General features: G+C 37.3%; 1 protein-coding gene across 1 annotated transcript in view; it reads left to right on the top strand.

Moving 5' to 3' along the window:
• LOC149195062 (Ribosomal protein L1p/L10e family) overlaps window positions 1-26,225 on the top strand; it is a 196,850-nt gene that overhangs the window by 97,457 nt on the left and 73,168 nt on the right. The window contains exons 3-7 of the mRNA XM_089405237.1: window positions 9,313-9,354; window positions 9,473-9,578; window positions 9,800-9,864; window positions 9,961-10,005; window positions 10,106-10,213. Coding sequence (XP_089261363.1) covers window positions 9,313-9,354; window positions 9,473-9,578; window positions 9,800-9,864; window positions 9,961-10,005; window positions 10,106-10,213 — 366 coding nt within the window. The remainder of the gene's footprint in view (window positions 1-9,312; window positions 9,355-9,472; window positions 9,579-9,799; window positions 9,865-9,960; window positions 10,006-10,105; window positions 10,214-26,225) is intronic.

The raw sequence follows: 26,225 nt of genomic DNA, 5'->3' as shown, positions 1-26,225 counted from the left end.
CATTTTATTTTCTTTTTAGCTACATCAACCTCCAGGGCATCGTTCCAGACCTGAAGCAAAGTGTGGACAAGGGGATAGGGAGACTAAATCCTTGTGGGCCCAATGGACAAATGTGGACCCAGATGGGAAATATGTGGAAAGGGGTTATAATGAGCAGAAGGGGGTGATGTATGTGGTGTTGGAAAGCAGGTTCACAGAACCAAAATCGGGATTTCCCATGTAGTGCCACTCCTAAAGCTATTAGCCAATAAAGGAGATCCCATGGGACTAAGATACAAGGTTAACCACCAAGTTGGACAACGGGGACAAAAGTACAAACCAAGCCTTTTCTTTCCATCGAATCCCCTCACTAATCCATGCCTAGAAGTGTCCATCGTAAGCGAGCAAAAATACCCAACTATATAATGAAAACCATGCCTTTGGGGTTGGAAGACCCACCTTCAAACATACGATCATGACAAAAGGGCAAGGGAGCATAATGGCTGGCTCAAGTGGCAAAGATTATTGCACATCGAGCTATTTGGTGGCTGCTGGCTACCGACTGAAGACAATCTAGGAGAAAAATTTCTCTTATGGGTGTCACCAATTGGTGGTGGGTAACAGGCCCATTGACTAATGCTGACCAAAATTGTAGATCTTGGGCTTCCACAAGTAAAAGTTTGACAAGATTTTTAGCCATTGTTTTAATGAACTTTGACTAGCAAAAGAGGCCACATCTTTTGATTGTTGATCAAGCTGATTTGGAGGAGGCTTGATTGTTCACTGTTGACTAGTTAAGTTTGCTACTGCTGCTATTGACTTTGACCAAAATTGCAGATTTGTCTTATTGACTAGATTTGACTTTTGAGCTCATCATTGGATTGGATATTGGTTAGTTGATTTTGAATAGTCAAAGGTTTGACTTTGACTCATTGTTTATGAATTGGAACATTGTATCTCTTTGTTGAACATTTGATGACAATCTAGTAGAAGAAGAATTTTGAAAGGGTTTTCCCCTTTGTGGGGTTTTTCCCTGGTGTTTGACCAAATACCATGTCTCTCTTTTCTTGATTGTTTTCTATTGTCAATTGGATTTACTGTTCTATCTACGATTGGTTATTGTTATTGGAAGATTGAATTATATTGGATAAAGTGATTGTTAATTGAAGAAGAATTGAAATAAGTGATCGTGCTAAGCATAGAACACTGGAAAATTAACACTATAGCCACCTCAAATAGGATATTATATGTGCTAAGTCAAAGAGGTGAGGGTGCTATCCAATGGAGGTCGAAAGATGTCGAGTGTATTTGAAATAACCACGCAATAAAGATGAGAGAGCATCTAGGAGAGGTCTTCCCTAGAAGAGTTCCATATAACTATCCCAACCACCCACAAATAATAAAATACTCTCTAATGAAGTGCACCCTTGGAGAATGTGCTAAGGGTGGTGAGACCTCAATAATAAAATATTACATCATGACCACATCATAATGATGTCTAACCAACATGAGGGAGTGTGACAACCTCTATAAGAAATAATAAAATTATGAAATTATAAAATAATGCATGCCTTGAAAATTGTGTCTAGGAAGTGGGTACTACATAAGAAAGCCTCAACCAACTCTAATTATCCACTCAAGTGTGAAAAGGAAGTCAATGAAGTAGAGTGCCCAATATATTAACCTTAATCTGGATGAATTAGATTAATTTAACCATTAAGCTATTAAGTCAACCTCAACATGTGTTAATTTTTACTTGAACCTGGCACTTGAAATTTCATTGACGTAGCATATTACATGCCTACTGAATAAATGTACAACTAGATTCTTAACAAAAGTAGCGGAAGTAGATTTATTCATAACCAATTTCAATCACAATGACACAAAAGATTTTGTCCAATCAACAATTCTTCATTAAATCTGAACTTATTTGGGTTCCCGTCCTAGGATAATTGTAATGACCCATTTCGATTTATAGGCAAAAAGTATTAGCATGTGTATGATGTATGCATATGATAGCTACATATGCATACATCACATGCCTTGTACTAGTATATTTATTAAATAATTATGAAATATGTTTAAATACCTAAAGAGAAGTATTACCTAAAACTCAACACTCTTAGAGTATACATATTAAATATTTCATAAATATAAAATTATTAAATAAAATTAATACTCTCCATCCTACTAACATAAATATTGATGACCATAGTATTAAAGTTATAAGTTAATTATATATATAGTAGGCCTCATGCAAAATGAGGGGGAACACTATATAAATTAAATCCAGGAGTTCAAACTCTGCATTCTATCTGTTAGTTCAAAATAATAGATATAAGGAAGCTAGTCTGCATGTGTGCAATTTGGAAATTATGAAGAGCAATGAAAACTCCAATAGCAATCACATCAGTTCACTGTTTTTTAGAAATCAATATTTGTTAGGTCTCTATAATACTAGTGTAGCCCCCTTATTGTTATTGTCAATGTTGCCCCCATATTGTTATTGTTGTGCCCCATAGAAGCCCACTATTGTTATTGCTGTGCCCTTACATTATTATTGTTATGTAGGTTTTGATTATATTATGACCCCCCTTAGACTCCTTTATATAAAGAGGAGGTCTTATCATTTGTTTCAGCCAAGAATTGTTCATTTATGTGATGTAAAGGAGGTTCCCCCCTCAAAGAGGCTGATTCTCAAGTCGTTGATCTATCTTTTGTTTTGTTTTGTGAACTAGTTGCATAACATTTGGTATTAGAGCTTTGGATTCTAGGGTTTTATTGCTTCAAACAAGTCATCTTGGAATTTTCGCTATAACGTTTTTCTACGAGGCTTCAGAAGCTGAAATTTTGACCACGTAGAGCCGAAATATTGGTGAACTTTGTGTAAAAATTTCAGATCTTGGTTCACTATATTTTCTGAGATATGGTCCGAAGAAGTTAGGGGTTTTGCAGGTTTCAAATTCAATCTCAAACATGTGACTTAGGGAAAATTCATAAGCTACTTTCTCTCCGAGCATTGGATTTGAATTTTGTAAGAAGTGACTGAAAGTGCACAAATTGTAGTTTTTTATGTATCATTTTCAGGGCTGAAGGTCGAAACAGTGACACATGGCATTCCATACAAGTTAGCTATACTGAACCAGTCTATAATCAGGTCATCGTGGGAGATTGGACATAACTTTTTGTTGAAGAATCCAATCTTGGTCTAACTTGTGGAATTGGAAAGAGGACTCAAAGGGCTACCACATGAAGAAATTTTAAACCTTGGAGATCTGAAATTATAGAAAAACAACGGTTTCAATATCAAGCTCCTAAAAAGCAAGAAAAATATGTGTATTTTTTATTTTAAATTTTGCATATCTTTGGTTGGAAAAATCAGTTTGAAATGATTCAAAGGGCATAGTGAAGCATAGATATCATTGTCTGATTCCAAAATGTCTTGAAACAAAAAAATGGATGCACCTAGTAAGCAACCTAAAAGCTCTACTATGACACATGAAGAAGAGGAAAAAATGCAACATGATTTATTAAAATTGTGAGAGCAAGTGCAACAAATTTCGCTCGCGCAAAGAGTAACAAAAAATGAACTAGAAGCTATGATGGATGGTTTAGAAGCAAAAATAAAAGGAAACATGGAAGGCTTGAAGGATGGTTTAAAAGCAGATATGGGAGTTTTAAAATAGACATGGACGTGATGAATGTCAAATTGGAAGGGTTGACAAAGTTGTTGAAAGAAAGACTTCCCAGTCGGGACAAGGTAATCCATGAAAATCATGATGAGGAAAAAAATACGAGTTATGATCTTAGAGACTCCAATGTTGGGTTTAAGACCCACCACATTCCAAAGATTGATATGAAGAAGTTTGATGGCAAGGAGCCGGTAACATGGATACTACAGATGGAGCAATTCTTTGGTCTATATGATGTGCCACACACACAAAAGTTACGCATTGCATCTTTATATTTAAAACAAAATCAGTTTGTGTGGTATCGATGGCTTTGTTCTCGTAAGGCAATTGTCATTTGGACAATTTTTGCGGAAGAATTGGTAGTACATTATGAGGATACAAAGAGCAATACCTTCCTTAGTCAATTGATTGATCTCAAACAAAAGGGTTCAATGGCGGAGCACATTGAGGACTTCTGAAGATTGAATATCAAGGTAAATGATATTCCATAGGAGCATATGATTGATGTCTTCATAGGGACTTTAAATGATAAAATCCAACATGTTGTTTGCCTTTAAGAATTTGATTAATTGGAAAAAACATTCAAGGTGGCAAGAAAATTTGAAAGCAAAATTATGGCAACAAGGAAGTCTACCACTCAGAACTATAAAGATGGAAGTGTTGCTGCTCCTAGCCTCTCACAACCTACAAGGTTGACAACACAACAACTGGAGGAAAAAAGAGCAGAAGGGCTTTGTTATAGTTGTTATAACAAATACACTAAGGGTCATAAGTGTGCCAAGAAGAAATTATTTTACATAGGTTGTGAAGAGGAGGAAGAGAAGGAACAAGAAAAATCAAAAGAAGAGGATCTACACTAGGAACCAACCCCAGAGAAAGAAGAAATGAATCCGACCATTTCTTGTAATGCATTGGCAATAATTACCACTACTCAAACTATCAAGATAGAAGGATATAGCAAGAAAAAAAGGTAATAATGCTGATCGATTCTGGTAGTAACCATAATTTTATTCATTGTAAGATAACCAAGGAATTGAATTACTTTCTATATCCAGCGCCAAAGTGTCAAGTGATGGTTGCAAATGGAGGAACAATAAATTGGTCATGGAAGTGTCATAATATCAATCTAACCATGGGGGAATATGTATTGAATAGTCCAATGCTTTTCATTCCAATGGGTGGTGCTGATGTTGTATTAGGAGTCCAATGGTTATAATCTTTGGGGATGATAACTTTTAATTTTATTACTTTCTATATCCAGCGCCAAAGTGTCAAGTGATAGTTGCAAATGGAGGAACAATAAATTGCTCATGGAAGTGTCATAATATGAATATAACCATGGGGGAATATGTATTGAATAGTCCAATGCTTTCCATTCCAATGGGTGGTGCTGATGTTGTATTAGGAGTCCAATGGTTATAATCTTTGGGGATGATAGCTTTTAATTTTCAAGAAATTTTCTTGAAATTTTCCTGGGAAGGAAAGGAAATTGAATTAAGGGGCATCACAGGGAAACCAGGGAAGATAATCAACTCTAATGGCATGACAAAGCTTTTGAAGAAAGAACAACGAGGCATAATTGCACAATTATGCTCACTAGATGTTCAAACATCGAAATCATCCATTTCTCTAGATCTCCAAAGAATCTTGGACAATCATTCAAAGGTATTTGAGACTCCCAAAGACCTCCCACCTATTCATGATCATGATCATGCTATTCACATGATTCTAGAAAACGCTCCTCCAAGCATTAGGCCTTACAGATATCCCTATGCACAAAAGAGTGAAACTAAATATATGGTTGCAAAAATGCTAGAGGCCGGTTTAATTCAACTTGGCCAAAGTTCTTTCTCTGCTCCAGTAGTAGTGGTGCAAAAGAAGGATGGATCTTGGTGTATGTGCCTGGATTATGGGGCGCTCAACAAGCTCACTATTAAAGATAAATTTCCCATTCCCCTCATTGATGACTTGTTGGATGAATTACATGGAACAATTTACTTCACCAAGTTAGATCTTCGTTCAAGATATCATCAAATTAGAATGAAGATTGAAGAGTTTATGAAAACAACATTCATAACTCATGAAGGTCATTATGAATTTTTGGTCATGCCTTTTGACCTTACTAAGACACCTTCCACATTTCAAGGTTTGATGAATTCCATTTTCAAACCCACCCTTAGAAAAATTGTGTTAGTATTTTTTGATGATATACTAATCTACTACAAGTCTTGGAAGGATCATGTTCAACATGTTGACAAGGTGCTCAAACTATTGGAGGAGAAACAATTATATGCAAAAACCTCCAAATGTTTCTTTGGAGTACAAAAGGTGGAATATTTGGGTCATATTGTATCTCATGAGGGTGTTAAGGTAGACCCTAAAAATATTAAAGCCATTAAGGAATGGAAAATCCCCACAACACTAAAGTATCTTCGAGGATTTCTCAGGTTGACAGGGTATTATTGCAAGTTTGTTAAGAATTATGGGAGAATAGTAGCATCTCTAACAACATTGTTGAAGAAAGATGCATTTTCTTGGACTCGAGAAGCAACTAAGGCCTTTGAACATCTTAAAAAGGCAATGTGCCAAGCACCAATCTTAACTACACCAGACTTCACAAAAACCTTTATTGTGGAATGTGATGCCTCAAGAAATGGAATTGGTGTTGTTTAATGCAAGAAGGAAAACCCATTGCTTTTGAAAGTCGTCCAATCAAGGGAAAGTACTTACACAAACCTATTTATGAAAAGGAAATGTGGGTAATACTACATGCACTTAAGCAATGGTGACCTTACCTAATGGGAAAACACTTCAGGTAAAACAGATCATGATAGTCTTAAATACTTTTTGGAACAAAGATTATCTTCAGAAGAGCAACAAAAATGGGTCACAAAGATGTTGGGTTATGACTTTGAAATCATCTACAAAAAAGGGAAGCAAAATGTTGTTGTAGATGCACTCTCAAGAGAGGATGAGGATGTGGAATCATTTCTCTATGCTATTTCTATTATCCAACCTGATTGGATAACTGAAGCAAGAAATGGATGGAAGAATGACGAACAAGTGTGGACACTCATTCAAAAGTTGTAGCAAAATTCCAGTACATCTGATACATTTATCTGGAAAAATGATTCATTATGGTACAAAGATCGTTTATATCTATGTAAGAATTTTCAACTCAAACAAAAGATTCTTTGGAATTGCACACCTCCCCCTTAAGAGGACACTCAAGATTTTTAAAAACTTATCACAGGGTCAAGAAGGAATTTTTTTGGGATAGTCTTAAATCTGATATTCAAAAGTTTGTGGCAGAATGTTTGGTTTGCCAGCAAAATGAAGTTGAGACAATAAAGACTCGGGCCTGCTACAACCTTTAGCCATTCCAAGTCAGCGTCAGGAGGTCTGAATGGATTTGATCACAGGTTTACCCAAGTACGAAGGAAAGAGTGTCATCGTGGTGGTAGTTGATAGACTTACCAAGTATGCACACTTTTGTGCATTATCTCACCCTTTTAAAGCTAGTATAATTGCTACTACATTTATGAAAACAATTCATAAGCTACATGGAAACCCAAATATTATTGTAGTGATAAAGATTTTTTATTGGAAATTTTTGGACAAAATTATTTTCTTGTCTTGGTACTCAATTAGCTCATAACTCATATTACTATCCTTAATCTAACGAAAAGATTGAGATAGTGAACAAATGTTTGGAATAATATCTTCGTTGCTTTGTATCTGATAAACAAACACAATGGGTCAAATGGTTACCTTTGACTGAATGGTGGTATAACACTTCCATAGTGCAGCAAAAATTACCCCATTTATGGCACTTTATGGATATCATCCACTGTCCATCACATCATCTTTAGGAGAAAATTCTAAGGTTCAAGCAGTGGAAGATCACATCGAGGATCAACAAGAAGTTCTCCAACTCTTAAAGGATAACCTCACTCTGGCACAAAATCAAATGAAACAACAAGCAAATTAGCATCGCAGTGAAAGAAGTTTTGACGTAGGCGACTGGGTATTTTTGTCATGGCTACAACCATAGAAACAAATGTGCCTCAAGCAAGCTAAGAAGGATAATGAATTATCACCCAAGTATTATGGTCCTTACAAGGTGTTGCAAAAGATTGGAACTATGGCATACAAATTGGAGTTGCTTGCATCTTCTTGAGTACACCCAGTTTTCCATGTTTCATGTTTAAAGAAGGTTATCGGTGATAAGCTCCCAGTTCACACAATATTGCCAGAACTTGACGAAAAGGAAAAATCATATTGGAGTTTGAAGTAGTCACGGAAACAAGAGCCCGACAACTGCGAAATCGATCAATTTCAGAGTATCTCATTAAGTGGAAGAACTTATCTACTGAAGATTCTACATGGGAGTATAAGAATTTTATAGAGAAGCATCCAGAACTATTCAAGCGTTGAGGACAACATTTTTTTTGAAGGAGAGGGGCATGTCAGGTCCCTATAATACTAGTGTAGCTCCCGTATTGTTATTGTCAATGTTGCCCCCATATTGTTATTGTTGTGCCCCATAGAATCCCACTATTGTTATTGTTGTGCCCTTACATTATTATTGTTATGTAGGCTCTAATTATATTGTGGCCCCTTAGACTCCTATATATAGAAAGGAGTCTTGTCATTTGTATCATCCAAGAATTGTTTATTTATGTGATGTAAAGAGGTTTCCCCCTCGAAGAGGCTAATTCTCAAGTCGTTGATCTATCTTTTCTTATGTTTTGTGAACTAGTTGCATAACAATATTACAACAACTATTACAGAGACTTATTACACTGGTTCCCATTGTAATACACACTAGAACTCTTTCTCAGAGTATTGATTAATGTGCCGCTCCTCATCCTTTTATAAGCTACGAAAAAACTACATTACAAGCCCTATTTCATTACATTGATGCATGCCATAGGGCTTGTAATGTGTGGGAAAATGGGACCATGCCACCAAAATCGGGGTTTCCCAAATAGTGCTCTTCCTAAAACCATAGGTCAATAGGGGAGATCCCACGAGACTGGGATTGAGGATTAACCCCCCATTTAAGGCGAGGAACAAAACCATAAGTCAATAGGGGAGATCCCACGAGACTGGGATTGAGGATTAACCCCCCATTTAAGGCGACGGAACAAAACCATAGTCAAAGCCCTTCCTTCTTGCAAGTCACCAATAATACATGCCCAAATGCCCAAGAACAACAAGCATAAGCACCTGATTGCACAATGAAAAACATACCTTTTGGGTTGGATTGCCCACCTTCTAACATATGCTCTCGACAGATGGGCGAGGGGACATACAACTGATGCAGGTGGCGGAGATCAAATGGCACAATGTATCGGCTACATTGGTGGCTGTCAGCTGAAGAGATAACTAGGAGAAAAATTCTCCTATGGGGACACCCACTTTTGGTGGGTAACAGGTTTCAGTTGCAAAAAATTATTGAATGCTCAGAAATGCATTTCTCCAAAGAACATAACAATATATTTCCACAATTGGACGATTAACTTTAATAGACCATTTTATTGTTATTATTATTTTATAATTATCTTTTAACGGGGTAGACATTTTTTCTTACTGTTTTTCCTGCCAATGCTGACCTCAGTTCCCTTTCATTTCGTAGATGGTTCGGGGTGGAGCTCCTCTTCCACATGGAATTGGCAAGGTATCCTTTGATTATGGTCTTTTCTCTTATCTTATTCTATATTTTTATAAGGATTTTTTAAATAGTGATTCTAGGCAACATAATAGTGTACAGAACTGATAAATTTCATAGTCTGTAGGCTATTAGAGTAGCAGTGTTTGCAGATGGAGATGCTGCAAATGAAGCTAAGGCTGCTGGAGCTGACGTTGTTGGAGGAGATGAACTAGTTAATGAAATTAAGGAAGGTACATTAATGTCTTAAATTAATAATCAAATTATGTACTTTAATTTTGTGGATAAAGGTATTTTGTTTTCATTTTGAGCATAATTTCATTTATGAGGGATGTAATAAGTTATGAAATAGTTTGATAAATATGCCTGTTCCATAAGTACTGATACTACTTAGTTCTATCTATCATTACAATCTTTAAAATGTGGAACTTTAATTATAGGCCTGATTTTGTAGGTGGTTTAAAGGGCAATTTTGATAAGTGCATTGCAACTCCAACATTTATGCCACGTCTTGGAAAGGTTTGTCTTATGATATGATTAACAGATTGAAGTTCATTATGAAGCAACCTGTTAAGAACTCTGACCTGTTTTCTGTTGCTAAACTTCTGATAACAGATAGGAAAGGTTTTGGGACCTCGAGGTTTGATGCCAAATCCCAAAGTAAGTCATTTCATGCCAATCAAGTTTTTCAGACCAGGAAGGAATGTTCCAGAAGTAGTTTGAAATGATTTGGATGGTTTCCTTCTTGGGAGGAATGTAGGCTGGCACAGTGACAAATGATGTTGCAGCAGCTGTCCGGGAGGCAAAGAAAGGTCGAGTGGACTTTAAGATGGACAAGACTGCAATAGTGCATGCAGGACTTGGAAAGGTGTGTCAAATATCTTCCATAAACTATACATCAGTTTAAGTATCTGATGATTTTCTTAATGGCCATCAATATTTTCTTAGCTGGTATGGAGCATACATGCATTCTTTAATTTCGCAGCTTTTGTTTTGCATCATGCTATCAAACATTTTCATCATCTTGAGCTGCAGATTCCTTTGATAACTTAGTATCTTGATCAATTGTTGTACAGTTTGTCATGTCTCATAACAATCAATACTGCAAGCATATATACCAGGGGACCAGTATTTGGTATTATTTCTGAAGTTGCAGGTCTGCATTGAGATAAGGAAGTATGCATGGTTGCATTAGTGTCAACCACACTAGTACCTTTACCATCAAAGGCACCGCGGAACATAAATTATGTATAACCTACATAGTAACACAATACAATGGATGATAATAATAATAATAAGTAAACTGACAATAATAATAAAAATAATGAAACATAATCTTTGTTCATGCTTGTCACCAATCAATGTCTACATATAAATATTGTCACGAAGCAGTTGTATCATCAAATATTTTTGTGTATGGATTTCAATTCTTGGCCATTCTTATGTTGGATGTTTTTCAGTTAATGAACAGTTCGGAAAGCAAGTATAATCAAACAATAGAGACAATCACCTACACATAGATGAAAATTCAAGACACCAATGTTTATGTGGTTGAAAGTCTTCAACGAGAAAAAACAGTTCACAACACTAAAGGCAATATAATAATGCAAAGAAAAATGATCAAACTTCAGGACATCAATGTTTATGTGGTTAAAAATTTTCAATAAGAAAAAAGAGTTCTCAATACTAAATGAAATATAATAATATGCCAAGAAAAATTCACATGAACATTCCTTGCATCGATCATCGACAAATGATTCTCTATGCTCTTTATATAGTGATCATGGATCAATTGGGTGTTAAGCCACAGATTAAGTGTTATTAATTTTGAGGAAATATGGACAGTTGGATAAATCATGTGTAAGACATAGTTGCATTATCAGATTAGTAATGTACAGAAGCACACTAAATAAACACAATAAAAGTATACTATGCCAAAAATTACTTTAGACCATGCTGTCCTTAAACTAACTCCTAGCATCAGAATATCTTAACAAAGGTTAGGAATAGAAATCGTGAAAATGTCACACACGTACAGTCATGATTGATGAAGAACAAAGCCATTGAGCAATGAGATTTCGGAGGTGGAAGATGGTGAAATATTTTACTGGATATTAGAAGTTGCAGACCACATGGGATGTCCTTGTTATTTTCATCTCTCTTATAAAAGTCGCATTGAAAACTTGAGATGATGATGATGATGATGCATATTGACATCTGAAGAAAATCTGAGATGATGCATATGACACATTGGTTGTAATTGCTAAGGAAAAACAAACAATATAATGGATCTTCTCCAAAAAAAATTATGGAAGATTTTTTTTTTTGGGTATAGAATAAATGTCAGTAAACGGTTTGGAAAAATGAATAATTCTATCGAGATTTTTACTGTATGAAACAAAGAAGAAAGGAGGTGTATGTGTTTATAAAATGAAGAAGAAAGGGAGTGTATGTGTATGTGTATGATTGACTTGTTGCGTGTGATACGAATCTCCAAACACTTGATGCTCAATATTAATGATTGCCTAAGTTATTTCTTCCGTTGTCATCAAATTGAGGATGAAATCATCATAGTGTTACAATGTAACCAAAAGGATTCTAGAGGTATTTACAAAGAAAAAAGAAACTAGGATGACATCAACTTGAAGGTGTTGAAAAGTGTAACTAGGTTCGATCTTCATAATGACATGTAATTGTGATTTTATGTAAGAGAGGTAAAGAGGAAAAATTAAATTATTGTAATACTTGCATCATGGGTTTCATGAGCAAGAGATTTTATTTGTTTAGTTGAGGCTCCCATTGAGAGCCCTTAGGTATATTGTCATCTAGTCATAAAAGTCTATAAGAGTCATTGTCATGTAATGAGGACATCTTACACATTGTAAAGAGTCAAACTTGTTTATGTAAAGTCATCCTCCAAGACCTTGTCACTAGCCCTCATCATGTCGACCTACAACGAAGGGATGTATCTTGAAGATGAAGTCAGCTTTCCTCCAAGAGATCATGTCGGCCTAAAGGTCATGAACAAACTAGTATATATATCCATACTCGACCTCATTTGGAGACAATGAATTCGGTGAAGCAAGTCGAAAAAAAGAAGTGCGAAATATACACCAGAAGAAGCCTCCATATCAGCGCAGCAAAGAGGAAAGATAGCGAAGATAGTCAAGCATTGTTTTTGGGTTAGTTTGTCCTCCCACGTGTGAAGGTAGCAGATCCGAAGGTATCTAGAGGAAGTCGAAAGAGTTGCTGTCACTTTGAGGTGATCATTGTTTGGGTATAGAGCCTCGCTAGAAGAAGCTGAGTAAAAGTACAAGAGGTCTCTCTCTTGAAGAGACTATAAAGGAAGCAAAGATAATCTAGGGTTTCTGTGGTAGGGTTGCAAGCCTACAAGAAGAGACTGAGAATAAAAGGAAGCCAAGATCAAGAAGGGAAGAAGCCGAGAATAAGAAGAGAAAGGAAGTCGAGAACGAGAAGAGGAAAAGCAACGTTGAAGAAGAGGCTAGTGACTTGGTCTTGGGAGGACTCTAGAGTCAAGGGTCTTTGTCATGGTCTTGGTGTTCGTCAATTGAAGATCTATAAGAAGAATTTTGTTTGGGTTTTCCTCTCAAAGAGTGAGAGGTTTTGGCCCTGGCTGACAAGCCTACATACTGTGTCTCTTGTCTTCTATTGTTTATTTGGTAATTGTCTTGATGAAAAGAACACAATAATAACATTAAGAAGAGAAGATCATAATCCAAGAAGTAAAAGTCTATCACAAGCAATTATCAAGAAGAGAAATCTCCTAACTACTGATGCCCTAGATTTCTCAACATGGTATCAGAGCTTAGGTGCTGAAGTCAAGAAGGGGCATCTAATCAAGAAGACACACGAGAATCAAGTTTCAAAGAAGGATCAAAGCAAATCAAAGGACACCAAGCAAGAGATCAATATCTTCATCATACCGAAACCCTAGATCAAAGAAATCTACTCTAGCAAGAGTCTTGAAATCATCTTCAAGAAGGAAGCAGGAAGAAAGACCAAAACCCTAGAAGCATTTCTGAGATCATCATCTAAGGAAGCTCTTCAAGGACTAAGGTAGACTAGAACATTCAAGAAGGATCGTAAAGCAAGCTCTCTCTCAATCTTTCAAGGAGTAATCTTCTATCAACATCAAGATTAAGGAGGAAGCAAGCAACAACTACTCAAGTAAGTTTATGACTTCATCTGATACTATCAAAATGTCTTTTTGCAAGGAAAGCAACAAACTGGTTGGGGCTTCAAATTTCCTTGCATGGAAGAAAAGAACAAACCTAAATCTCATTGAGAATGAAGTCATGGACCACATCAAAGGGTCAATAACCCAACCTCCCAAAGAAGATACTCAAGCACATGCTAGATTCATGAAGGGAGAAGTGAGGGCACAGAGGATTCTCATAGAATCCATCAAAGACTCTCTCATCCCATATGTATCAAAATTAGACACTGCAAAAGCAATATATGACAAATTGGTAGAGTTGTTTTTTGTAATCACTGCTGGAGAAGTAATCTATCTAAGGCAATAAATCTACAAATTAAAGATCTCAAGGGAAGAAGGAATAACCTCATATTTTATGAGGATTTTAGAAATAAGAGATCAACTTCAAGATTTGGGTGAAATAATGTCTGACAAAGAAATGACCACTGTAGTACTGAATGCACTACTGGAGGAATGGGGCAACTTCACTTCGAGTATCTATGGGAGGAAAGAAGCCACTCCTTTCCAAGATCTATGGTCATTATGTAAGATCGAAGAAATCAAACTGGAGGCAAAGTTTGATGTAGGAATAAATGAGCAAAATCAAGCATATGTTGCTATGACAAGAAGAAAATGAAAGTTTGGAAAATTTGGTCCTCAAAAGAAAAAGAAGAACATGGCCAAAGTGCAATGCTATGGATGTCAAGAATATGGGCACTATAGAAGAGATTGACCTAAGCTTAAAAGTGACAATAACAAGAGGAATAAGGAAGAAGCCGATATTACCGAAGAAGTGGAAGAGCTTGAGACAACGAAGCCTCAGGAGGAGGAAGTGAAAGATCTCTACTATGATTGAGATAATCTCCTTCACTGAAAGGTACTCTTCGGTTGTGTAAACTATAGATAGGAAGCATTGTAAATAAGATAGGATGCATTATATTAGAGAATGACATCATGGTAGGAAGCGTTAGAAGAGCCTGTGACATAAGCAACATGAAGGATGTTCGGAACAAAATCTATGACAGTCAGCTATGTAGGATATAGCTCTTGGAAACCTCATTGAAAGCACAAGTGATACCTATGGAAAAAGGAAGAAGTCATCTAGGACAAGGTTCATCATGCATTGGTCAATAAGATAACATCTGCAGGATAGGATATGCAAGATGCTCCATATTCTCTGATGGAATCTTCATTGTAAGGTTCAACGATCATGAGGGAAAGCAAGTGTTGAATTCCAAATTTGTGGAATTCGAGGGATGATGATATGATGACATAACAGTGACGCAGATCAAGGGATGAAGTTTCTTCACTCAAAGGAAGCTGCTGCAAGAAGTTTGGATGATCCAAGGGAAAGATGAGGTATGTATGCTCACATTTGATATCATGGAAATCATGTCATATGGTTGTAGAGAACATGGATCGCTGCTCTATCTTAAGAAGCATGATCTGAGAAAGAATCTCCTCCCTCAAAAAAGGGATGCAAGAATGCATGGGTCACATATCTATTAGTTGAAATCAACATAATATGTCCTCATATTGAATATGAGGTGGTTGACTACAACTGAGGAACTCTGAAGCTCATGGGAATGAAATGTGTGAAAAAAGGAAGGAAGAGATCATGAAAATATGCGACAATGGTAAACATAGTCGACATCCGAAAGACCAAGAAGATTTGACTATGATATCTCCCAGAAAAATATGGAGACTCTGATGGAAGTTTGGAAAAAGATGGAAACCGTTGACAATACATATCTTTAGGAGATGTGTCAACATATATGCAGGATGCTGATGCCTACAGGAAGATGCCATGATGAAAGACCATCACAAAGGTAATTATGACTTAAGTGTTCATTATTTATGAACTAGTATCTAGATGGGCTTATGTAGGGCTACTAAAGGGAAGAACTTTGAATGTCTTCCATGAAGAACCATGTAGAAGGATGCAAGAGCCTTTCAGAAAAGAAAGCATGATGAGAGTAGCATAACATGAAGCAATGCCAGATGAAGACTAGTGGATCACTTTCTAATAAAAGGAACAATGACACGACTGACTCATGGATGAAAGTGATGGATGGTTTGTGCCCTATGAAGAGGTCCCAAAATACGAAGACTCCATATCGAAAAAGAAATTCATGATATCAAAGGAAGGAGTTCTTCAAGCAGCTGGTTGTCCCATCATCTCCACCTGAGGAGCTGCTGTAGGTCCTTATTTTTAGAGGGAGCTTGGATAGAAGTTTCTTACTTGGAAGAAATTTGGAAATTCCTAAGCCAAGAGGGAGCTTAGGTACATTCCTTGTGTAGGAATGAGTAAATTCTTTTATTGGAATAGATATATCCTCCCTAATTGAGAGGGAGAGATAGACACATCATTCTAGTTTTCACTTGGGAAGACAAAATGAGAGGATTGATTAATCATTTGGCATCCGATACTCTTTGAGCATGAGATAGGGCATCCAAGATAAGAGTAGTCGTGAAGGACCGATATGTTGACCTAGGTTGTCATTGATGTCAATATGGCAATATTCTAGATACTAGATGATGATATGGAGCCAAGGGGAAGCAGAACAGATCCATGAAGAGACAGGAGCAAGGCCATTAGGGTAGCTAAGCCATAAGCTAGAGGAGTTAACAAAGGAGGCATATCAGAGCAAGGAGGCATATCAGAGCAAGAGAGGCATATCGGAAAAGGCAGAAGCCATCAAGGTATGAAGGTATAAGAGGAGGTCTTTGAAAGACACTGCCAAGCCAGAGGAGCCACATTGGAGCAAGAGGAGCCATATCGGAGGAGCGTTGCATGTAATACATACCCAAGAAGAACCAAGAGGAGCTATAGGCGGAGCCATATATATATATATCATATATATATGCCAAAACAGAGCTATCGGAGGCCAAAACCCATATATATATGCGTTTAACGCTATCGGAGGCCAAAACCCAGATATATATGCATTTAACACTATCAGCAACAAAAAACCATACATATATGCAAATACACTATCAGAGCGGAAAAAACAGAGTTTATATAAGTATGCGTAGAATACTCTATCGGAGGCGGAAGACTTGGGTGTATTGTAAATACACTATCGGAGGCGGAAGTTTTAACGCAATCGAGTCTGTAGCACCCATATAGCATCACCACTGTGTATTTACTTGTTTATCGCCGAATGCCTTTTACACAGAGAAATCACGCTAAAACACTTAGCAGATTCAAGAAAGCGAACTTGAAATTTTATGCACGGGAGTGTTGAGTCCTATCGGGTCCGGCACATATTATCACATCGCTATAAGGGAGTGGTCTATGTTAAGGTCTAGACCTGAACCTTTGTGATTTGCGATTGCCGATGTATATTGCATCAGCACTTTAGGAGCGGGAGTTATAAAGTGCTAAGCGGCCCATTGCAATCGTCGATAGTGATCAGCGATATCGCATCAGACCTCCGCCAAGGGCAAGCGCCGATTGCGATGAATGTTGCGGACCCGATGCAACATTACAATAGAATTAATGTTATATTGTGTCCACCATGTCGGAAGTGACCATTGCAAGCTATAAAGGGATGGCGCGACATGCTGCGATTGCCGATTGTGATTTCGCTGCGGACCCGATGCAGTATAGATGCGGGAGTAATATTTTTTTGAAGTCCGCCCTTAGCGCTTCGCTCGTGGTTTTTCATATATTTCCTGCGTATTCAAACATTTGTATTGCGCGGGGTTTTTAGGCCAAAAGCCTATAATAATGCTCCCGATAGTTTAGGAGGCTTGGACGATAGTTCAGCAGGTTGAATCAAACCGATTGCGATTGCGATTGGGACGTGGCACGTCCGTTAAACAAAACTGTCTCTGTGCATGCCTATTATCATTGAAAAATGGAGCTCTGTTACAGATTGAACAGGCAACAATTTTGCTCTGTGTATTTGGTCCTCTCTTATGAATGAACGTGTCCTGTGAGCATGAAGAGACAAAGGAAGCTACAGCGTTGAGGAAGCCAAAGAGCCAGCAGAAAAGAGGAAACCGAGAGTTGGAGGTATCAGGAGCGTATACAACAACAAAAATAGAGAACAAGGGGCGTTGAAGGTTGTTGTTGTATTGTTGAAATAGTTGGAGAAAACAGAGGCCGTAGCGGAGGGTCCAGCAGAAAAGAAAAAAGGGCCGAAGGACCAACAGGACAGGAGACAGTCAAAGGGGAGAAGTAGCCAGCAGAGAAGCAGTCATGCTGAAGCATTCACTGTGACATTAGAACATATGCTTGAACAAAAAGTTGTTCTTTATGTAGAGCTTAGTGCCGCTGATAGTGGAGTCACTAAAGCTGTATGGAGACATTATTTGAGGTCATGAAGGCTATTGGAGACTCTGTGTGGGCAGTATGAAGAGTTGTAAAGACTCCTTCATGAGAAGATTGGCTGTCATTGATGCTATAGCATGGAGACTACAGTGAAGCTGTAAATAGACAGAACTTAGTAATGAAGAGTTCTGAGAACAGAACATTACTATCAAACATGCCTTGACAAGATTGGGTCGGAACCCTTGGGGTTGGTGCCTCAGAAGCAAGAAGGATTGGAGTCCTTGGGGCTGGTGCCTCAGAAGTAAGAAGGATTGGAGTCCTTGGGGTTGATGCCTCAGAAGTAGGAAGGATAGGTGTCTTTGGGACTGGTGTCTCAGGAACTGGAAAGGATTGAAGTCCTTGGGGGTTGGTGCTACTAAGTCCAAGATTGTTGCCTTGGCGAAACAGAGTTGGAGCTCTGGAGGTTGGAGCCTCACAAAAGCCCAAGTTGGTGCTTGGCAACTGATTGCAACCATCTATATATTATATCTATTTTACTGCAAAGATTATATTAATAAAAGCATTTATTCTTGTTGTTCATCTTGTGTTTTGAATATAAATGTTTTAACTGGTAAAACACTAGTTGGAAAAAGAAATACTGATTCACCCCCCCCTTTTAGTTTTTCCAACACAATATTCTTTGAGGACTGGGAATCCAAGACAATAATAGTCCTAATGGAACACACCCTGAGAACCCAGGTAGGGTATGTTCTGAGACAGACAAACAATGATGAGAGTGTCTATAAATCATTGGTCTCACCAGCATTGAGCTCAGATCTTGTGGAGAGATAGAGTTGTTAGTCAAGGCCTTGCTACATGACAATGCTAGTTGATATCATGCTAAACAAATGGGTTACCAATCCGATTCTTCTTATGAGAAATTCTTCAAATTGAGAATGACCAAGTACCATTATGCATACCTCCCTAGTTAAGAGGGAGTGTTGAGAAGTGTAACTAGGTTCAGTCTTCATAATGACATGTAATTGTGATTTTATGTAAGATATGTAAAGAAGAAAAATAAAATTATTGTAATACTTGCATCATGGGTTTCATGAGCAAGAGATTTTATTTGTTTAGTTGAGGCTCCCATTGAGAACCCTTAGGGATATTGTCATCTAGTCATAAAAGTCTAAAAGAGTCATTGTCATGTAATGAGGACATCTTACACATTGTAAAGAGTCATACTTGTCTATGTACAGTCATCCTCCAAGACCTTGTCACTAGCCCTCATCAGTTGGTCTACAACGAAGGGTTGTATCTAGAAGATAAAGTCGCCTTTCCTCCAAGAGATCATGTCATCCAAAAGGTCATGAACAAACTAGTATATATACCCATACTCGGCCTCATTTAGAGAGTGAATTCAGTGAAGCAAGTCGAAGAAAAAGAAGTGCGAAATATACACCAGAAGAAGTCCATATCAGCGTAGCAAAGAGGAAAGATAGCGAAGATAGTCAAGCATTGTTTTTGTGTTAGTTTGTCCTCCCATGTGCGATGGTAGCATATCTGAAGGTATCTAGAGGAAGTCGAAAACGCTGCTGTCACTTTGAGGTGATCATTGTTTGGGTATGTAGCCTCGCTAGAAGAAGCCAAGTAAAAGTACAAGAGGTCTCTCTCTTGAAGAGACTATAAAGGAGGCGAAGATAATCTAGGGTTTTTGTGGTAGGGTTGCAAGCCTACAAGAAGAGACCAAGAATCAAATGAAGCCAAGATCAAGAAGGGAAGAAGCCGAGAATAAGAAGAGAAAGGAAGTCGAGAACAAGAAGAGGAAAAACATCGTTGAAGAAGAGGCTAGTGACTTGGTCTTGGGAGGACTCTAGAGTCAAGGGTCTTTGTCATGGTCTTGGTGTTTGTCAATTGAAGATCTATAAGAAGAATTTTGTTTGGGTTTTCCTCTCAAAGAAGTGAGGTTCTGGCCCTTGCTGACAAGCCTACATGCTGTCTCTTGTCTTCTATTTTTTGTTTGGTAATTGTCTTGATGAAAGGAACACAATAATAACATTAAGAAGAGAAGATCATAATCCAAGAAGTAAAAGTCTATCACAAGCAATTATCAAGAAGAGAAATCTCCTAACTATTGATGCCCTAGATTTCTCAACAAAAGGAGCACCAATAATGGGTTTTGGGGCAAAAGCAATTGATGAGAAGATGCAACCACAATTGCATTGGAGATACATCACATACCTAGGTAGTTCTAGTGAATTGATGGTCATTGCCATTGGTTAGCCGGGTGTCAGAGTGAATGGGTGTTGATACACAAGGAATTTTCACATCGACATTGCTTGAAAATTCTGAAAAATTCTTGAGTTGTAAAATTTTGTAATTTTGTATTAAAGGGGTAAACATACATAGTATTATTTAGAGTTAAAGGTGGTAGTGGTATCTTTTGTTGACTTCTGTAGCTATGGTCGGTCTTCATAATTATATTTTTGCTCGTATAATGTAAAAAGAATTTGTAAGACATGTTCTTTATGTCATTTTGATTATTTAGCCCTTGAAAGAATTTATATATGAGATGTTCTTCATGTCGTATTTAAAAGAGAAATTTTCGAAATATGAAATTTTAATTTTTGGCTTCAAGTTAGTCAAGTTGGCCTAGTGAAGAGACATACCCATTATGGATATGCAAACTACTATATAAAGGCATTCTACCTCCTCCACAAAACCACCATTCGACCATCACATAAGAAAGACAAGTTTTGCACATCCAAGGGAAGGACAAAAGGAAGAAGAAGGATCAAAAGAAGAAGGACAAAGATCTTTCTCTAGCTCGTTTTCATCTCTCTCTAAGATTTGCACGTGACTTTTTTTTGTAGTTTTATGCGCAGGCCGAAATTTTGGGCAGGCCAAAATTATGGGCAACTTTTGAGCAACATTTTCTAGGCGGGCTGAAATTCTGGGCAAATCTTGTTGAGAAATCTAGGGCATCATGAATTAGGTGATTTCTCTTAATTAGTAACTGCTTGTGAGTGCCTTTTGCTTCATTAGATTAGGATCTTATTTTTGCTTAAGTTATTAGTGTTCTTCTTCATCAAACAACTACTAATGCATGAACATAAATAGACAAGAGACACAGAATGTAGGCTATGAGCCAGGGCCAAAACCTCTCACTCTTTGAGAAGAGAACCCAAACAAATTCTTCTTATAGAGATTCCAATTGACGAATACCAAGACCAAGACCCTTGACCTATTTTCATACTCCAAGACTAAGACACAAGTTTTCTTGACAATCAACCTTCTTCTTGATTCCTCTTCCACTTCGACCTTCTTCGCATCGAGACCTTCTTCATGTAATAGCACGAAGACTTTCTTCATGTAATAACACCGGGACTTTGTCACACACTTGTGACCTTCGTCCTTTGTTAGCACTAAATTCTCTTTGCTGAGGTAGCACTGGATTCTCTTTGTTGTATGATAGAGATTACACCAAGATCCTTACTGTTATATAGCATCGAGATAGTGAGGGGATGTCACTGTGGTATCACCGAAACCTTGTCTAACTTCTCTGCTCCAATCTGCACTGTGACGTTTGCAATTACACCGAATTGTAGCTTCTATACACTTGTGCGAACTTTCTTATGACATTGAAACTCTTCGAACGTGTCACTGCAATCTCCTATCCGAATTACAAAGGTATTTGAATTTGTCATTGTATTTGGTGACCCGAATTTCAGATCCGAACTTGTTGATTGTGTGAAATGCGAAGACCCTACGCTCATATATATAGTAGTTGTCCCATATAAATAAGCTGACCTATGAATCCAAAGAGGTGTGCCTCCATTAGGTGAGCCGACATGAGTTCTTTACTTTGTCTTGAGGCCGACTTGAAGAGGAGTAACTAGTGCTTGTCTTGGAGGGCTATTTTACAATCCTATCTATATATATATTTGTAACATGCCCAAGAAGGGTTCTTCATACATGACATTGATTCTTTTTGACAAATCCTAAAGGCTCACAATGTGAGCCATCTAAAAAAATAAAATCTCTTGCTCATGAAACCCATGAAGCAAGCATTACAATAATACTTTTATTTTTCTTCTTTTCATCATTTACAAACATGACAATTACATGTCATTTTGAAGACCGAACCTAGTTACACTTTTCAACAAATCTTAGAAGGCCGAAATCTTGAAGAGCAGACATTTGATTTGATTTGACTTTACTTGAGGGCTGGAGACCAGGTTTGACCTTTGCTTGTTGATCTTGTTGATGTCATAGTTGAATAGATGCATTAGATGTATCTCATAGTTGAATAGCTGCATTAGATGTATCTCTTGTTGAATTGAAGAATTTCTCTAAGTTTGTTGGGTTTTCCCCCAAGTGGGTGTTTCTAGGGTAAATCTTGTGTTCTCCTTTTTGTGCATTGTGATCTCTATTGCCTTTATGGTTTATGGTTGAATTTCTGAAGTGTAATTACTGAATGATAAACTGGAATTGTTAAGAGAAGATCTATATCATTCGAAGTAATTACCAATAGTTTAGAAATATTGTGCTTGTATCTATTGCACTTGAAATTCAACATGGTATCAGAACTTTGGTGATGAAAAGAACGTTGAGATCACCCTTGATAAAGCTTTGGTAAGAGATCACTCTTGAAAACCTAAATCTACAATCTATTTGCTTGTCTATGACTATGGGTTCCCACATGAAGGCAAAGAACAAATTAGAAGGAGCTACAAATTTTAGGGCTTGGAAGACAAGGATTGATCTTCTCCTTGCAAAAGGTCTCTTGGGTATTGTTAAAGACAAGGTCATCGAACCAGACAAGGATGAAGAAAAAACGAAGTTTGAGAAGGACAATATCACAACCATGAGCATCATTGTCGACTCTATCAAGGATCACTTGAGTCCCTATGTTTCAAGTCTTTAATCTTCAAAACAGATGTATGATGCCCTAACCAATTTGCTCACTATCAACAATATTGGTCAAGCTATGAGTTTGAAGAATGAACTGTTGAGAAATCTAGGTCATTAGCATTAGGTGATTTCTCTTAGATTAGTAACTTCTTGTGAATGATTTTTACTTCATTAGGTTAGAATCTTCTTCTTCTTGGATTATTAGTGTTCTTCTTCATCAAACAGTAACCAATGCATGAACATAAATAGACAAGAAACATGGAATGTAGGTTATCAGCCTGGGCCAAAACCTCTCACTCTTTGAGAGGAAAACCCACACAAATTCTTCTTATAGAGATTCCAATTGAAGAATACCAAGACCAAGACCCTTGACCTATTAGCCACTCCAAGACCAAGACATGAGTCCTCTTCTGCTTCTGTCTTCTAGATTCTTCTTCCACTGCTGAGGCTACATCACTAGAGATCTTCACCGAGATAGCAATCTGAAATTCATCACTGTAATATCACTGTACTGTAAGCATGTCCGAATTGCAACATCATTGAGACTGTGACTTGAGCGAGGTTAGCACTGGATCCTTGATTCAAAACAGAACTTGATTCAAAACATAGTTTTCTTATCTTCTTGACAGTGGCCTCTCCTCAACATTGAGACAGTGTTACTGCACTAGGCTACCCATCCGAAATCCTCAGAGAGAGAGACATTCGAGCTCCATTCTGCTGCTATCCATCCGAGATCACAGGGAGATCTGCGAAGGTCTCATTGTTGTTTGTCACAGAAACTTCAGACAATCCGAACTCCTGTCTTTTGTTACCCATCTGAAATCATTGAACTTTTCACTGTAATTATTATGTGAAAAACTCAGAGACAAATCCAAATTTATGTGTCTTGTTACCCATCTGAAATCATTGAACTTTTCACTGTAATTATTATGTGAAAAACTCAGAGACAAATCCGAATTTTTGTGTCCTAATGCGAAGTCTGTTCACTGTGATTACCCACTGAAATTGCAGAGGTATCCGAGTTTCTGAACTGAACTTATGCGAAGATCCTAGCTGGGTATATATAGTAGTTTGTCTCCATAATAAGCCAACATGATCTATTGAAGAGATGTGTCCCTTTAACTGTGAGCCGACATGAGTTCTTATTCTTACTTGAAGCCGACATGAAGAGGAGGATTGTGCTTGTCATTGGAGGGCTATTAGACATAGACATAGACTCATACTTTTTACATATGCTCAAGAAGAGCCCTTCATACATGACATTAATTCTTAATGACAAATCCTAAGGCTCTCAATGGGAGCCATCTAAAATAAAATCACTTGCTCATGAAACCCATGAAGCAAGGTTTACAAAAATAATTTTATTTCCTTTTATTACATCATCACAATTACATGTCATTATGAAGACCGAACCTAGTTACACTTTTCAATATGAACTTCGTGATGTTAGAATGACAAGGAATGATATTATCGCCTCATATTTTATGAGGATATCTCAACTAAGAGATTAGCTACAAGCAATTGATGAAGTTGTTTCTGATAAGGAATTAGTAACGACGACACTCAATGGTTTACCTGAATCATGGGACACTTTTGTAATAGGAATATGTGCTAGAAAAGATGCTCGAAAATTTGATGAACTATGGACCAATTGTACTCAAGAAGAATCAAGGCTTATATTGACAAGAGAGATTCAAAGATCTGATGAAGGCAATTCTCAAGTATAGGCAGCTCGTTTCAAGAAAGGTGGAGGAAGAAAGAAGTTTCGTTTTCAAGGAAGAAATGGAAGAAGAAGAAATGAAGGAAGAAGACCAGAAGAAAGAAGATCTACCCCTCAAGGAAGGAGAGACATGTTAAAGGTTCAATGCTATCAATGTCACAAATGTGGTCACATTAGACATGATCGTCTTGAAAGATCAAATAATAAAAAGAGAAAAGAGAAGTAACGTGCCTCTGCAACATATTTTGAAGAACTTCTGAACCAAAGAACAAAAATCTAGGTATTAAAGAATTCTTCTATTTCTTTGCTCTTACTGGTTTTGTTATGGATAGTGAAGACTTGTGGCTAGTAGGTAGTGGTGCCTTAAGGCACATGACGGGAGACCAAGACAACCTCACCAGTCTGATCAAAAGAAGATTAACACAAATGGTGGAACTTGGAGACAACAACAATTATCCAGTCAAAGGCATTGGATAGACATCCATTGAGCTAGAATCAGGTAATAGTATTCATCTCAGCAACATATTATATGTGCTAGGTTTGAAGAAGAATTTGGTTTCTATTTCATGCTTGGAAGATAAAGGAGATAGAGTAGCATTTGTTGATGGAAAATTTCTTGTTTGGCCCAAAGGCTCTAATATTGACTTTGTGAGAATAATTGGAGTTTGTGAAGGAAGGTTGTGTAGACTTTTGAAACAACCTACTCAAGCACTTGTACATAATGATATTAACCCATCTGAGCTTTGGCATAGAATATATGCTCACCTTCACTATAAAGCTTTGCCAACCTTAAACCAAATGGTTTTAGGTGTTCCAGATATGTAGGAAGAGCATATAGTATGTAAAGGATGTGCGCTTGGAAAGAATATCAAGAAGCCTTTTCCAAGCAATGAAAGTAGATCCAAGGAAGTTTTGGACTTAATCCATTATGATGTATGTGGTCCTATGCCGGTGAAGTCCCTTGGAGGCTCTTTATATTATGTAACATTCATTGATGATTTCGCCTCGCAAGACATGGATCTACTTCATGAAGACGAAAGGTTAAGTCTTTGACAAGTTCCAGGAATTCAAAGCTGAAGTCAAAAGCTTGAAGGGAAAGAAGATCAAAATCTTGAGATCTGATAATGGAGGAGAATATAGCTTCAAGGAGTTCGTTGCCTTTTGCAAAGAAGCTAGGATTAAGAGGGAGTTGATAGTCTCTTATAATCCGCAACAAAATGGAGTTGCTGAAAGAAAGAATTGTGTTGAAATTCAAATGCATAATAGAATTTTTGAACATGATAATTACTTGTGACTGTTATATATGTTTTATTTACTTCATTCAGTTAGGTCATCAAGCAATTATACAAGTACAATGCACAAAATAGACAAGAGACACTAGAAATTAGGCCAGAGGCCAGGGTAAAACCCACAAGGGGAAAACCCATCAATCCTTTCCTTATTGGATCTTTGTGAAAGAGAAAAATACAAGTCATAACCAAACCGACCAATAAATCAATAACCCAAGTGCCAAGGTAGTCCTCTAAACAATTCTTCACTTAGTGATCTGATAATGAGATCTTAGACAATTATTAAGGTATTACAGATTCATGTGCATGGATTTGCCTATGTTACTTTGTGCAATGGATCGATAAGATTGCGAAATATATAGACAATGAAGCAGTTAAAGAACATAATAGACAAAACACACATAAACACAACAAGTTTAATAAGGAGTTCACCCAACACTCCTGGGCTACGTCTCCTGGTCCAAAAGTAGAGTTTTTACAAAA

Source organism: Pinus tabuliformis, chromosome 2_2 (assembly GCF_031772625.1).
Source record: "Pinus tabuliformis cultivar Carrire ecotype Pingquan chromosome 2_2, CPIR1, whole genome shotgun sequence".
Classification (NCBI taxonomy): domain Eukaryota; kingdom Viridiplantae; phylum Streptophyta; class Pinopsida; order Pinales; family Pinaceae; genus Pinus; species Pinus tabuliformis.
The sequence above is the reverse complement of the archived record's forward strand: the minus strand, read 5'-3'. Positions and strand labels throughout refer to the sequence as shown.